The sequence below is a fragment of the Hemiscyllium ocellatum genome, chromosome 5, assembly GCF_020745735.1.
Source record: "Hemiscyllium ocellatum isolate sHemOce1 chromosome 5, sHemOce1.pat.X.cur, whole genome shotgun sequence".
In the NCBI taxonomy this organism is placed as follows: domain Eukaryota; kingdom Metazoa; phylum Chordata; class Chondrichthyes; order Orectolobiformes; family Hemiscylliidae; genus Hemiscyllium; species Hemiscyllium ocellatum.
Window position 1 is genome coordinate 54,297,247 of NC_083405.1, and position 13,903 is coordinate 54,311,149.

The 13,903-nt window shown below is 36.9% G+C and overlaps 1 protein-coding gene across 1 annotated transcript; it reads right to left on the reverse strand.

Annotated features, from left to right (window-relative positions):
• Nucleotides 1–472: 472 nt before the first annotated feature.
• On the reverse strand, nt 473–13,660 carry LOC132816032 (protachykinin-like). Its single transcript, XM_060825445.1, has 5 exons — nt 13,202–13,660; nt 10,686–10,788; nt 3,586–3,609; nt 1,052–1,105; nt 473–874 (listed from the first exon to the last, which is right to left on the reverse strand). Exons 1-5 carry the CDS (start codon nt 13,319–13,321, stop codon nt 825–827), a joined length of 351 nt encoding a protein of 116 aa, XP_060681428.1. The 5' UTR covers nt 13,322–13,660; the 3' UTR covers nt 473–824.
• Nucleotides 13,661–13,903: the final 243 nt, after the last annotated feature.

Consider the following 13,903-nt stretch of genomic DNA (forward strand, 5'->3'; position numbering starts at 1 on the left):
CTTTCCCAAGTGTTTTAGTTCCATTGTTTCTTCATTGTTTTTTGCTTTAGGAAGAATGAAAACGATCAGCTGAAATGGGGAAGTGTAAGTCTGATGGCTGAAAGGTCATGATAGTTCCTTTTTTTTTATAGAATCATAGAGCTATACAGCATGGAAATAGGCCCTTCATTTTTACCACTATATATCATCTCTCCAGTCATAACATTGATGTAGTTCTTCAGAAGTTGAAGATTTTCTCACTGCACTACATAGTAAAATGTAGAGAAATGCCTTTTTAATCAATTTGTTGAATAATGCTGTCAAACTTTGCAAAAATGTTGTAATAATAACCATACATTCTGTTGCAATTATTATAATACATTTATTATTTATGAAACAATGAGGCACATTAAAATACAAATTGTAACGATATGTGCTGAAACATAAAACAGTTTTTGTTTTTGTTATCATTCACTTCATATTACCTGTGACTTTCTCTGTTCATAACTAATGAAAATCAAATAGTGAATAATAGATATTTTATTACAGAGCATACAAAATAGCAGTACATCAATTGAGAACATTATTTCCAATTACAACTGACACAGTCGAGTGTTATCAAAATCTGTTTATTATGTTTTTGAATAATATGTGGCACTGCCTCAATGTTCACTACACTTTATATTTTGCTAAAATAGCAATAAAATAGAATAACTTCTATTGGGGGAAGTCATAACAACTATTTTTTCAACAATCAACTGATACAAGTGGGTATATAATATTATAGACACTTGTGCTAGCAAATTAAAATAAATAGCATTCAATATAATTCTTTATTATTGTTATTAACGTCTTTGGACAAGGTCTTGTGCTGTTTTCCACTCAGAAGAGGAATCTGTAGAAGGAAAAATATCATTGGTGAAACTTCAGTGATCAGATCAAAGCATAGAGAAAGTGTTTTATAGAAAATTATTTAATATACTAATATTATAATGCCACAATAATATTAATATTGTGATATAAATAGATTAATTGTAAATAGATCAATTTACTTTTGACATCTTTTACTTACCAGCAGATGAAGAGCGTTTTCCCATAAGTCCAACAAAACTCCCCAACTTATGTCCTATAAAACAAAAGAATTATAAGTAAATTATTTTCCAATTACATTTTTGATTTTACTATGCATTTATTGTGAAACATTTTTAATGGCAATATATTTTGTTTTCCTTTCCTAGACAAGTCATGATTGAGTGTGAAATTTGAACAATAATTTACTTGAGCACTTGAACAAATATCAAATACCAAATCACATGAAAATAGATTTGCGTGTTCGGAGATTACAGACAATAAATTATCTAACATTTTGCTTTCCTGGGCATTTCAAATTTAACCCAGTATTCATTTTAAATTATGCACCCATAAATAACTTAATTTGAGTTTTTAAATACTAATTTCTGATTAGAATACCATGTAATTTATTATTTTAATGAACCTGAGCCAAAGGTATAGATATGATATTATATGATTTATTTTTCATCTTGCTTCCATCTCTGCAGACCACACAAACTTGGCATTTGCACACAAAATATAAAATGTTCATTCAAACTTGATTTATGTCAGAACTCATGTGAAATATTTCAGAATAAATGTATGTAAATAGTAAACAAGCTTTCAATGTTACAATAATGTGCTGAGAGTTACAGAGGTCCTGCCAAAATATCTAAAAGTACAATATTAGGATCAGCCTTACTTTAAAAGCCCCTAGCTATAATGATGGGCTGAGATGAAAGAAGATATAAGCTTTGGACAGATTTAATTGAGGGTTTTAAAATGACAAAACTCAAAACTATGTCTGTGCAGATGAATTATTTCAAAAAGGTAATTTAGGTAATCATCCTACAGAGGCACATCAATACTCAGAACAAGTTACCAGTTTGTAAGGCAATCACATATTTGATGCAACACTTCAAACAGGAGATAAATAAGTTCCTTGCAGTGGTGTCTACCACCAGCTGTAAATTGCAAGTGGGACATTAGATTGGTATCTGATGGTGATTCATCTCCAGGGACCCAATCTGATTGCCTACAGGGGTGAGAGTGGAATATGTCTTGAAATTGCCCTTTGCTAAAACAAAACTTGTTCTTTTGCATTTTCTCAAAAGATTGTTAAAATGCGTGAAAATGTTAGATGTTCTATAGTCATGAAAATTTACAGGTAACCCTACCAGTGAGAAACTAATTTTCTAATATCAAAACTGGTGTGCTAAAATTTAAAGCTGTTCAGGGACATATATTAAATTTGGGTGGTCTCAGCACAATTTTAAGCACAGAATTAAAGATATGTCCATAATTAGAAAAGATTGGACAACTTAATGAATTAAGTAGAACATCCCATTACTTTTGAAAAAAAGTGTTAGAAATAAAAAAAAGAAAATGTTGATTAAAATCATAATATAATCATGTCTTGAAGTGTTATTTTGTAATGCTAAGATGAGCTTGAATTGTTATTTTGTAACAATAAGATGAGCTTGAATTTAAAATTCATTAATATTCATTCATATACATAAATTAAGTTGATGCCAATATAGATTTGACCTGGAAGACCCATATAAAGTACAGTAGTTTATTCCACTAGAGGGCATAAGATCTGTTGTGCAATTTATGTAACTACTGCAATCTAGTTATTACAATTCTCAATGCCACAAAGGTTTCTGTTATCTCATTGAGATGATGTTATATAAAGAAACTCTCCACCTTTATAATAGTGAAGGAACTGTTTTGCCAAATGATACCGTATGTTAGAAAACTTCATTTTTTAAAAATGACCTGTCATGTTTTGGAATAAAGACAATTCAAGAACATTAATGTGCAAATCTGTAAGATCATGTTTGAAGATGATTGCTGAAAGCACCATTGTACTTGCAGATTTATGAGATATACTGACAAGTACTGATACAAATACTGAAAATGATTACTCAAGTGCAATATTTGCTGAGACTTATAATTTTTTTGAGACTTTTCATCAACCTGTTTGAACAGGTTATGACACGCCTCTGAAGCAGGTGGGGTTTGAAACCAAGCCTTCAAGCCAACAGATAGGGACACTATCACCACACCACAAAAATGTTATGATTTACTTTTAGGACTGCAGCAATTGCAAGTCCCTGTCTATTGAAAACAATTACTGCAGTTGAAGCAATTAGGAGTCAGAAGGTATGCAATTTTATGAAAATTTTAACTTATTTGGAAAACCAGCAAAGTAAATAGAACTGAACCTAAGAACAAACAGGAGTGATGCTTTATTAATTAATCTGTGCTTCACACAAATTTGAGACTAATTAGCATAGTATGACTGAAACCTAACTTTAGCATCATGTTCTGGGGTTGTTTTAATTCTGTACATATTCCTTTGAACTGGATCTTTCAGCATCCATTTTGCAAGACAAATGCATGACATCATGGTTTTAGGTTCATACAACAAAAGAGACATAAAACTTCAATCTTGAATCTGTCCATTAAATCATAATTAATTTAATATATCTTTTTCAAAGGTTTTCTGTTTTGATTTTCTCAATTATTAACCATTAACTTTTCAAAACTTACTTTTGCGAATCAGTGGCTTGTATTCTGAAAAGGAAGGAAAAACTAAAAAAGTTATTTTTCTTATTAAATTTCCTGAAAAAAGAATTGTTGCCCTGACTGAGTCATTGATTCTTTAGAATGGTTATTCCTGCCTTTATTTCTCCAAATGAAGATAATCAGATCTGTTTAGTGCATCTCTGATAATGGCTTCCAATAATGAGTGAATAGTTTCAGATGTACCTTAATCATTATTCCTTTCAACACAACTGTGTCTGTTACCATATTCATCATCTTAAAGAGATAATCTATCCGTGCTTCATCTTAACTGAAGAAAACTATAACAAAAGGTCACCATTCATTGAGAGCATAGTGAGTGCATTTTAAGTAATATAATATAAACTTTTTAGTAGTATTTCAAACTCCAGCCAGAAGTCATTTCTTCCAATACCAAATTTAAAACTTCAAAATTATCATTAATTTTGGCATCATTACTTTGTTAAAGAAATCAAGCAAATTTGATTATGGTTAATCTAGACCATTAGAAATATCTAAGTGCAACAAGAAATTACACTAAAGCAGTATTTAATTTAAGAACATACAAATGATATCTAAAATTCTCATTTTGTATTTAGAGTCACAGTGTTATAGAGATGTACAGCACAGAAACAGACCCCTTGGTCCAACTCATCCGAGCCAACCAGATATCCTAAATTAATCTCGTCCTATTTGCAAGCACTTGACCTATATCACTTTAAACCTTTCTTATTCATATAACCATCTATATGCCTTTTAAATGTTGTAATTGTACCAGCCTCCACTACATCCACTGGCAGCTCATTCCAAACACGCACCACTCTTTGTGCGAAAGTTGCCCCTTAGGTCTCTTTTAAATCTTTCCCCCTCATCCTAAACCAATGCCCTCTAGTTCCAGACACCTCCACCATAAGGAAAAGACCTTGTCTATTATTTAGTATGGATTATCACAAATTACTCTGTTAAGGAACTCAATCATTCTTGAACACACTGACCTTAACTTTTTTAGCTGATTTCATTGTGGTACTAATGGAAAAAATAGTCCAGGTTCATGTTGTCACAGTAGTTTAATTGAAAAAAATCTAACATTGAGGTTTGCAAAAGTGCATCCTTTGAAGGAAAAGGTACCTCTGACAGTAACTTTCGAATATTCACATCTAAATGCACAAGCATGGATGGCAGAAGTGGCTGTCAAAATTTAACCTGTCATAATGACAAATGTTTATAATCTCTCAAATTACTATAGCAAGTTTCAAGTACTAAGAACAGACACATACACATAAAGTATACATGTAAGTTTCAAGCGTTTAGCATCTTTTGGATATTTGACCTACACAAAACTATAAATCCAACAGCCCTAATAATCACGTGGAATGCAGTAGAATTCTGATAAGTAAACAATGTTCATTTCTGGAAAGAAAGCCTACATAAATGAGACTCTTTATACACGGCAGTCATCCAGGAAGGAGCACAACGTAGTTTACTTTACACTGAGCTAACTTAATATTGGTTTGGGGTAAAAATGAGAGAATAACACGTTACTTCAATGTTGATAGATCAGGACAGCAAAAGACCAGCTGGAATTTGTGGTTCAATTTGTAGGGAATTAAGTGATAATGCAGATATGTGATTATAATTAAATGTGTTGTAATCTTAGTAAATCAATTTGCAGCTGTAAGGGGAAAAGGCCTACTCCAATTCCTTGAGGGCAAGGTCAGTGTGATGTGTTAGAATGGATTATGTTTATAGGCATTAGTTGCAGATTAGACATATGAACATACAAAGTAGAAACAGTCGCAGACCTTTGCTGCGGTATTCAATAAGATCATTGCTGATATGTTTGTATTCCGATATTCCACATTCCAACTAGTACAGGTAGTCTTTGATTCCATTGTCTAACAGAATCTACCCACCTCCACTTTAAAAATATTCAATGACCCCACCTACACCAGCTTCCAAGGCAGAGTTCGATAGTTGTACAACCCTCAGAGAAAAATGCTTCCTCTCATCACTGTCATAAATGGGCAAACACAATTTTAATACAGTGTCACTGAATTCTGCACTTACTCACCAGAGGAAACATCCTTTTCGTGTCCACCTTATCAAGAATATTCAGGATCTTAAACACTTCACTCAAGTCACCCTTCACTCTTATAAACTTCAGTGAAAACAAGCCCACTTTGCTCAATTTTTACTCATAAGACATCTTTTCATTCCAAATATCAATCTTATAGCCTCTTCTGAAATATCCCCAATGCATTTGCATCCTTCTTTAAGGAGATCAAAACTGTACTGTATGGGAGATTCATGCTAGAATCAGGCGCATCCTTGGTATTTCTTTGAAACATATTTTTCCACCTGTCTTCGTGTCATCTACAAATTTAACCATCATGCCTGTGTCCCCTTGTTTGGATCTGATATGCTATTCTGAAAAGTAACTTGCTTATTTACAGTATTTTCCTCACTTAAGAAATGGAAATATCGGAAAATCTGTATGAAACTATGAACCAATATTTTTGAGGAGGATGGAACAAAATAAATCTTAATTCTTCCTGATAGAAACATGGCATATATTTAACTATAAATACAATATATGTATGTTTATCCAGTTGAGGAAATGCTGAATCATTCAAATATAAGACCATGAGTTAAGCAGTTAGATATTTTATACAAATCTCAAAGCGGCAAGTACTTCACACAGAGGGTGGTGGGCATTTGGAACGCGTTGCCAGCAGAGGTGGTAGAGGCAGACACGGTAGATTTATTTAAGATGCATCTAGATAAATGCATGAGTAGGTGGGGAGTAGAGGGATACGGATGCTTAGGAATTGACCGACCGGTTTAGACAGTACATTTAGGTCGGCTCAGGCTTGGAGGGCTGAAGGGCCTGTTCCTGGGCTGTAAATTTTCTTTGTATTTGTTCTAGTTAAAGAAAATATGTGAAATATAGACAGATTCACGAATATATGGGTGCATACTCTCCAATTCATTATGTTTTGTACATTTTATTAAACACTTCATATTAAACTTCATCTTAGCCCTTATATGTGCACATATTCTTTTGCTTATTCAACTGAAATTAATAATATGTTTCAAACTGTGGAATTTTCATTAATAATCAACTATACCTGTAATGCTATTGTCAAAATAACTACTTTGTTCGGGGTATATGCTAAAAGGGGTAGTGGGGGTACAGAAATGCACATTGTGTTTAAATCATCATGAAGTAGCCTTCTGAGTGTAAAATACAGTGAAATATTTAGTAGAACAATTTGTATTTTGAAATTTTCTTAAGAATGCATCCACTTAAGGCATTTAGATCTCTGTGTGATTTTGCTGGGTTCAATGAAGAAGGGACCACCTTTGTATCCAAAATAATTTGCATGCTTAGCTTAAATGTGAGAGCATAGTTCAGAATCTGAATTGAAAACTTGGCAATCAATTACACTAAACCTTTGACATGAAGCCTCATCCAATGAATCATCTTAGAATTTGCTGAACTTAAATTCCAATATTTTTGATGTTATTAAGAATGAGTGCACCTATGAGATCTGTCCTTGAATTATAATTTAACCACAAAATGAAGAGAGATCCTTTACCAATGGACAGAGTACCACCAAACAGCCAGCACTACAAGTTGCATAACACTCCAAGGATCCTTTTGCTCAGATTAGCAACTACTGTTTAATTGCCCTCCTATTGAACACTAATGCTCACATTTTCACCCAATACCTAAAAACACTGGAATAAATCATGGACAACTTACTTAAGTTATGAATTGGTTCATTTGTTTTGATTTTTTTCCAGAAATCATTGAGTATGCAGATGAAGAGAATATGGCAGTTGGTGTATATGTACATTTCCAGAAGATCTCATGTTGAATTCATTTGTTGCAAAAATTAAAAGGAATGTATCTAACAGGATAGTGTGCTACCTAAAGAACAAAAAGCAGAGTATAGGGAATGGATGCTTTTTTGGATAGGTGAGATGTGATTAAATCTGTAGTCCAAGGCTCTATGTCAAAATCAACTTTATTTTCCATATTGATGATTTGAACATGTGTACAAGATACAATTCAAGTTTGTTGATCATAAGAAAGTACAACTTAGACTAACTTCTGAGATTCATACAAAGGTGATCAATGAAGAGATTTGGATCATCATTGCATTACAGTACTTTAAAGATTAAATTGAGATGAGAAAATGTTGAAAAGATAGGTGAGTCTTAGATTATGAAGGCATTGAGTACAACACTGAAGAAAGGAAAATAAAATTTGTGCAAGTCACAATTTGAGGGCTACGTGCAGTCTGGCATTGTGGAAATGATAGACCCATGCAAAGGATTCACTTGAATAATACCAGAAATCATAAAATGCTTGTGAAGAAAGGTTTGACTAATGCAGGCCTTTTTAGTTGAGTAAAAGAAAATGAGGGGAGTCCAACTGCAGAGTTTAAACTTGTAAGATGTTTTAAGTGGTTAATTTTTTTTTAAACGGTTTACAGTAAAATCAAGTCAAAAACATGGCAGCATAAACTTGGGGGTCATTGCTAGAGAATAAAGTAAGGAGTTAGAGGACTATTTTTTGTGCAGAGTATATTGTACATGAAATATCTTAAAAGGTGTGGCTATTGAACTAGAGACTAGAATAGCATTTAAAAGAACTCAGATACTTGTCCAAAAAGGGAGAATATAGAGATATAGGGAAATTGCATTTTAATACTTAACTCCAGTTGAGAAGTTAGCACCACAGGGTTGACTGTTAGATTTTTCTATGGGATTATTTCAATTATTTTATTTCTATTCTATTTTTCAAATAATTTCCTAAAATTATAATTATTAAAATTAATTGTGATAGTAAAGTAATTTACAATTTTAACTACTTTATTCTTCTTTACAATAGATTCAAAAATTTACTTCAGACAAATGTGAGGTGCTGCATTTTAGGAAAGCAAATCTTAGCAGGACTTGTACACTTAATGGTAAAGTCCTAGGGAGTGTTGCTGAACAAAGAGACCTTGGAGTGCAGATTCGTAGCTCCTTGAAAGTGGAGTCACAGGTAGATAGGACAGTGAAGAAGGCATTTGGTATGCTTTCCTTTATTGGTCAGAGTATTGAGTACAGGAGTTGGGAGGTCATGTTACGGCTGTACAGGACATTGGTTCGGCCACTGTTGGAATATTGCGTGCAATTCTGGTCTCCTTCCTATCGGTAAGATGTTGTGAAACTTGAAAGGGTTCAGAAAAGATTTACAAGGATGTTGCCAGGGCTGGAGGAACTGAGCTACAGGGAGAGGCTGAACAGACTGGGGCTGTTTTCCCTGGAGTGTCGGAGGCTGAGGGGTGACCTTATAGAGGTTTACAAAATTATGAGGGGCATGGATAGGATAAATAGACAAAGTTTTTTCCCTGGGGTCAGGGAGTCCAGAACTAGAGGACATAGGTTTAGGGTGAGAGGGGAAAGATATAAGAGACCTAAGGGGCAACTTTTTCACACAGAGGGTGGTGCGTGTATGGAATGAGCTGCCAGAGGATGTGGTGGAGACTGCTGGAGGTACAATTGCAATATTTAAGAGGCATTTGGATGGATATATGAATAGGAAGGGTTTGGAGGGATATGGGCCGGGTGCTGGCAGGTGGGACTAGATTGGGTTGGGATATCTGGTCGACATGGATGGGTTGGATCGAAGGGTCTGTTTCCATGCTGTACAACTCTTTGATTCTATGACTCTAAAATGATTAAATTCAAAAACCTTTGAATTTAACAATTTCCCACCGAAGAACTTAAGTGGGAAATAATTAAATTCAAAGATTTGTTTTGAACTTTGTTATTTTATGACTGTCTTTGATCCAAAGGTGCAATATTCTGATTTGAGAAGGTCGTGAAATAATATATTATGTGGGTTCTAGATATGCAGATGTATATGTAGTGATTTGGTGAAATTAGTCCAAATCATTAACTCTGCAATCCTTTAGTTGTGCTCATTACTTTCTTCTGTAACATATCCATGATAATGATATAAGAATCGCAGAATCATTATGGTGAAGAAAGAGGCCGTTTGGCCCATCAAGTAATTAATTGTCAAGCTATGAGGTGTGCACCATGAAGATCGCCAGCCATGCTCACATCCCAAGAAAGAATAAATGTGAATACTGCATAACACTTTCAAAGTGATTGACTACAAGGTAATATGTAAATATGTTATGTTTAACGTTTACTGTGATACTGCGTTGTTCATTATGTTTAGGACCAAAGAATTTATATTCCAATTACTATACAAAACAAGCCTCAGCTGGTCCCTTGACAACTGTCAGGCAGCAATGACATCACCAGGTATCAACTCCGCCCTGGAGTTGGCTAAGATTTCTCATCGCTTACATTAGCCACCGTATCTACGCCCACGGGAAAGCACAATAGAAAGGAGGGAGAGTCTGCTTTTTTCCCCTAAGAAATTGGTTTTACAAATCCAAATGAACCTCAGCTTTTATGGGTTCCTCAATAGTGATACCTTGGGCTGTGACAGCAAACGTCAAAGGCTGTGTGACTGTACTCTCTGACTGGCATTTGCCTGTATCTGCGGTGTATTCCCATCCAATGCTGACCACCGAGATGAGTTTCACCAACAGACTACAGCCACGTTTGACAACAACTGAGAAAATCCGAAAGAATAATCCAGTTTAAAGGATAAGATTTTAATTTACCAGCGATTACTTAACAACCAACTGTAGCACATGGAACCAAAGGAAATGTATCCCAATTATCATCCAGATATTTGACACAATAGAGTAGTTTGTAAATATGAAGCTCGATTATAAAACACTGTATCACTGGAATGGTGAAACTAGATTTGACCCTGCTCCTCTAAAACCTTTCCTGCTCTGGTGTATATTTCCAGCACCTTCTCTCTGTGTAAATACATTTGACTTATTCCCATTCCCGCTTTGTACGGTTTGATCGGTTTTATTTCTGTGTATATTCCAAGACGTTTGTTCTCTGTCATTTGACCATGCGCTCATGTGAAAAGGCACTTTTGGTGTCACCAGGTAAAACTTCAGGTTAGTCGGCAACACGACAGTAAAAATACACGTTACCGTATGACCGCCTGCCCATTAAGCCAAAGAACTGCTTGTATTGTGGTTTCCTGGCCACACGCTTCAGGAGCTCCCGAAACGAATCCGGCTGCAGTCGTTTGTCCTGAAAACAGATCGAAGCAGGGGAGAAAATAATACACAATTATCAACTTATCCTCCGCGATATGGCTCTGTGCCCGAGCACTGACACTGTCAATGTGCTATTTCAGGGCTCCGCTTATTTTATTTTTTTAATGCATTCTAATTTTCTAAAGATCACAAAAAGACAAATTGGTGTAGAAATCCCAGGGCGATTCTCTGCCGTGGTTTGCTGCGGGTTGTTTATATGTTCCCACTGCATGGATGTTGCAGTTGACATTCCTGATGAAGGGCTCTGGCCCGAAACGTCGAATTTCCTGTTCCTTGGATGCTGCCTGACCTGCTGTGCTTTAACCAGCAACACATTTTCAGCGTTGACATATGATGAGCCATGTTGCTGAGCGGCTAATCCGCGTCCGACTGGACTTTTATTTTTCTAGCACTTCGAGCAAAAGGTTCAGCAAACTGAGTGCACCATTGCAAAAGTAAGTTACAATTATATTGAGGATAATTATGGTCCAAACTTATATAGAGGACAGCGCATACATTCACATGCGCCAGCTCCTGGGCGGGTGCTCCACCCATCGAACTGGATACACGACTTTGCGGTTACTTACTCGGGAACATGTACAGACACCAGATTTGCGCTGGGAAAAGGTATCCAAACATTATAGTCTTGCAAATAGCATTTTGAATTTCTAAACGGCAATGTTCACAAATATCTGTTTATTGCTAAATAAACAATTGAATATTTATAAATACAGATCTCTCTAATTGTCCGGACTACCTACACGATGTGTTAATAAAGGAGGGGATTTGAGAGAAAATATCGATCTATCCTCTACATAATAACGCACAAGGCTTGGAAACAAATTGGAAGTCAGCACTAAATTCCTTTCACGCACAGAGGAATTTGATTCCATCAGGTTTATATATAATTCAGGGAGGAGAAAGTGAGGACTACAGATGCTGGAGATCAGAGTCGAGAGTCTGGTGTTGTAAAAACACAGCAGGTCAGGCAGTATCCGAGGAGTAGGAGGGTCGACGTTTCGGACATAAGCCAATCCTGATGACACCCGAAATGTCGATTCTGCTGCTCCTCGGATGCTGCCTGACCTGCTGTGCTTTTCCAGTATCACACTCTCGACACATACATAACTCAGTTTGGTTGTAAAGGTTTAACTGCAGCTCATTCCGAGCCACCCGCGGCCAAGTTAGATTAGATTACTTACAGTGTGTAAACAGGCCCTTCGGCCCAACAAGTCCACACCGACCCTCCGAAGAGCAACCCACCCAGACCCATTCCGCTACATTTACCCCTTCACCTAACACTCCGGGCAATTAAGCATGGCCAATTCACCTAACCTGCACAAGTACACGTAGATCTAACTAAATCCACCTTCCGCTCGCTGAACCACTCCTGACAGAGGTCCCTGCAATTATGTTCCTACAATAGACATGTTCTTATCTATTGAAGAGGATTATAATGCCATAGCAACTCGTTATTGATGTCGCTGCTTCTATCTCGCTGTGTTAATTAATATTTTCACTCAGTATTGGACCGGGGCTGGCAAAGGTTGACCTCGAGTGGCAGCCCATTCTCTAACAGAGCCAGCCGGGACTAAAGCGAGTCATAGTCCTTAGCCAGGATTACTCTTCTTGTCGCTTTTCTCTCTTTCCTCCAGCACTCCTCCTGCCTCGTGTCAGTGACTGGCGTCTTACCGAGTGATATGCCAGGAAACAGCTGACCGGTCCACAAGTAAAAAACGGTTCCTGGTGCCTATTCCAACGTGTAATGTCACAGGCCTTTTTTCCCCCCCTCTTGTGAGAGAAACCAACTGCGGATTGCCAATTGTTGCTGTTCGCGCTCACGAAGACTATTGTAACATTTAATTGTGCCCATACCTGACTTCCCACATCAAAATAATCAAATAGAAACTCATTCGTACAGGAATCTTATCTAAATCGCCATCCTCATTCGTACATTACCGACAGATGCCCGCTGATTTTTTAACAGCAATAAGTGACATAATTTCTGACACATTCCTGTAGATGGGAGTTAGGCATTTATACCATGTGGAACCAAAATAAAGTACTTTGAGGTTGCACTATTGATAATCACTAACGGTCTCGAACCTTTAAGTATGTTAAAAACCACACAACACCAGGTTATATTTTGGAGTGACGCTCCTTCATCAGTGCAACCCGATGAAGGAGCATCGCTCCAAAAGCTAGTGTACTTCCCATTAAACCTGTTGGACTATAACCTGGTGTTGTGTGATTTTTAACTTTGTACACCCCAGTCCAACACCGGCATCTCCAAATCATGACTCTAAATATGTGGAATGGTGAGACACAGGGAAAACGCAAACTGAGTAAAATTAAATTTCAATGTTTATATCGTATTATAATAAATATTATATTCTTTGAAAATTTACCTGGCCGTGGTCGCTATAGTCCCATACAGACACGCCTTCATTCCGGGAAACCTCTTCACAAAAGACATCTGTCAAAATCAGGAGGCTGACAGTCACAGCCAGCAGCCGGAAAGTTCTCATCTTGGGACTGGGGAGGACTGCTGGCCGCTCTGGCTCTGGACGTGGGGAAGCTGGAGCTGCGGAAGACCGTGAGCAGCGAGTGGCAGCTGTGAAGAGCCTGCGCTCTCTCCCTGCCTGTGCTGGAGGATGGATGCTCACTACCTGGCCCAAGTCCAATTCGTGTTTTTCCGTCCGATCCCGGAAATGCCCGAGCTCACTGGCTCCTTTGTTGATCCGCTCAAATTATCTGCCAACTTGCACTGGCAGAATCAACAACTCCTGCTCTGTCTAACAGAGTCCTCACCCAAGATGGGTTTGAATGTCTCAGATTCCGGGTCTCAGGACTGGTAGCTGAATGAAAGTCCCATTGAATTCCCTGCAATTTATACCCTGCACCAGGGAGTCAACAGCGCTCCAGGAATTCGAAGGTGAATGAGCCTTTCACCCCTCCCCCCTCCGTTTGACGAATTGACTTGAAAGATCAATATTCAAGCGCAGAAATGTCAAGATGTATATTTCTGTCCTTTGTTTGCTGAAGTCATTTTCCCAGATATGAGCAACACTGTGAATGAGTGCTCAAACCGACGTCAGTACTTCGGTTTA

Bases quoted from the DNA above. Each gene is read 5' to 3' on its own strand.
- LOC132816032 (XM_060825445.1), bottom strand. From the start codon at position 13,321: ATGAGAACTTTCCGGCTGCTGGCTGTGACTGTCAGCCTCCTGATTTTG. The intron at 10,789-13,201 runs GTAAATTTTCAA...ATCTGTTTTCAG, and splicing joins ACTATAGCGACCACGGCCAG to GACAAACGACTGCAGCCGGA. The intron at 3,610-10,685 runs GTAACGTGTATT...CTTCCTTTTCAG, and splicing joins AATGGGCAGGCGGTCATACG to AATACAAGCCACTGATTCGC.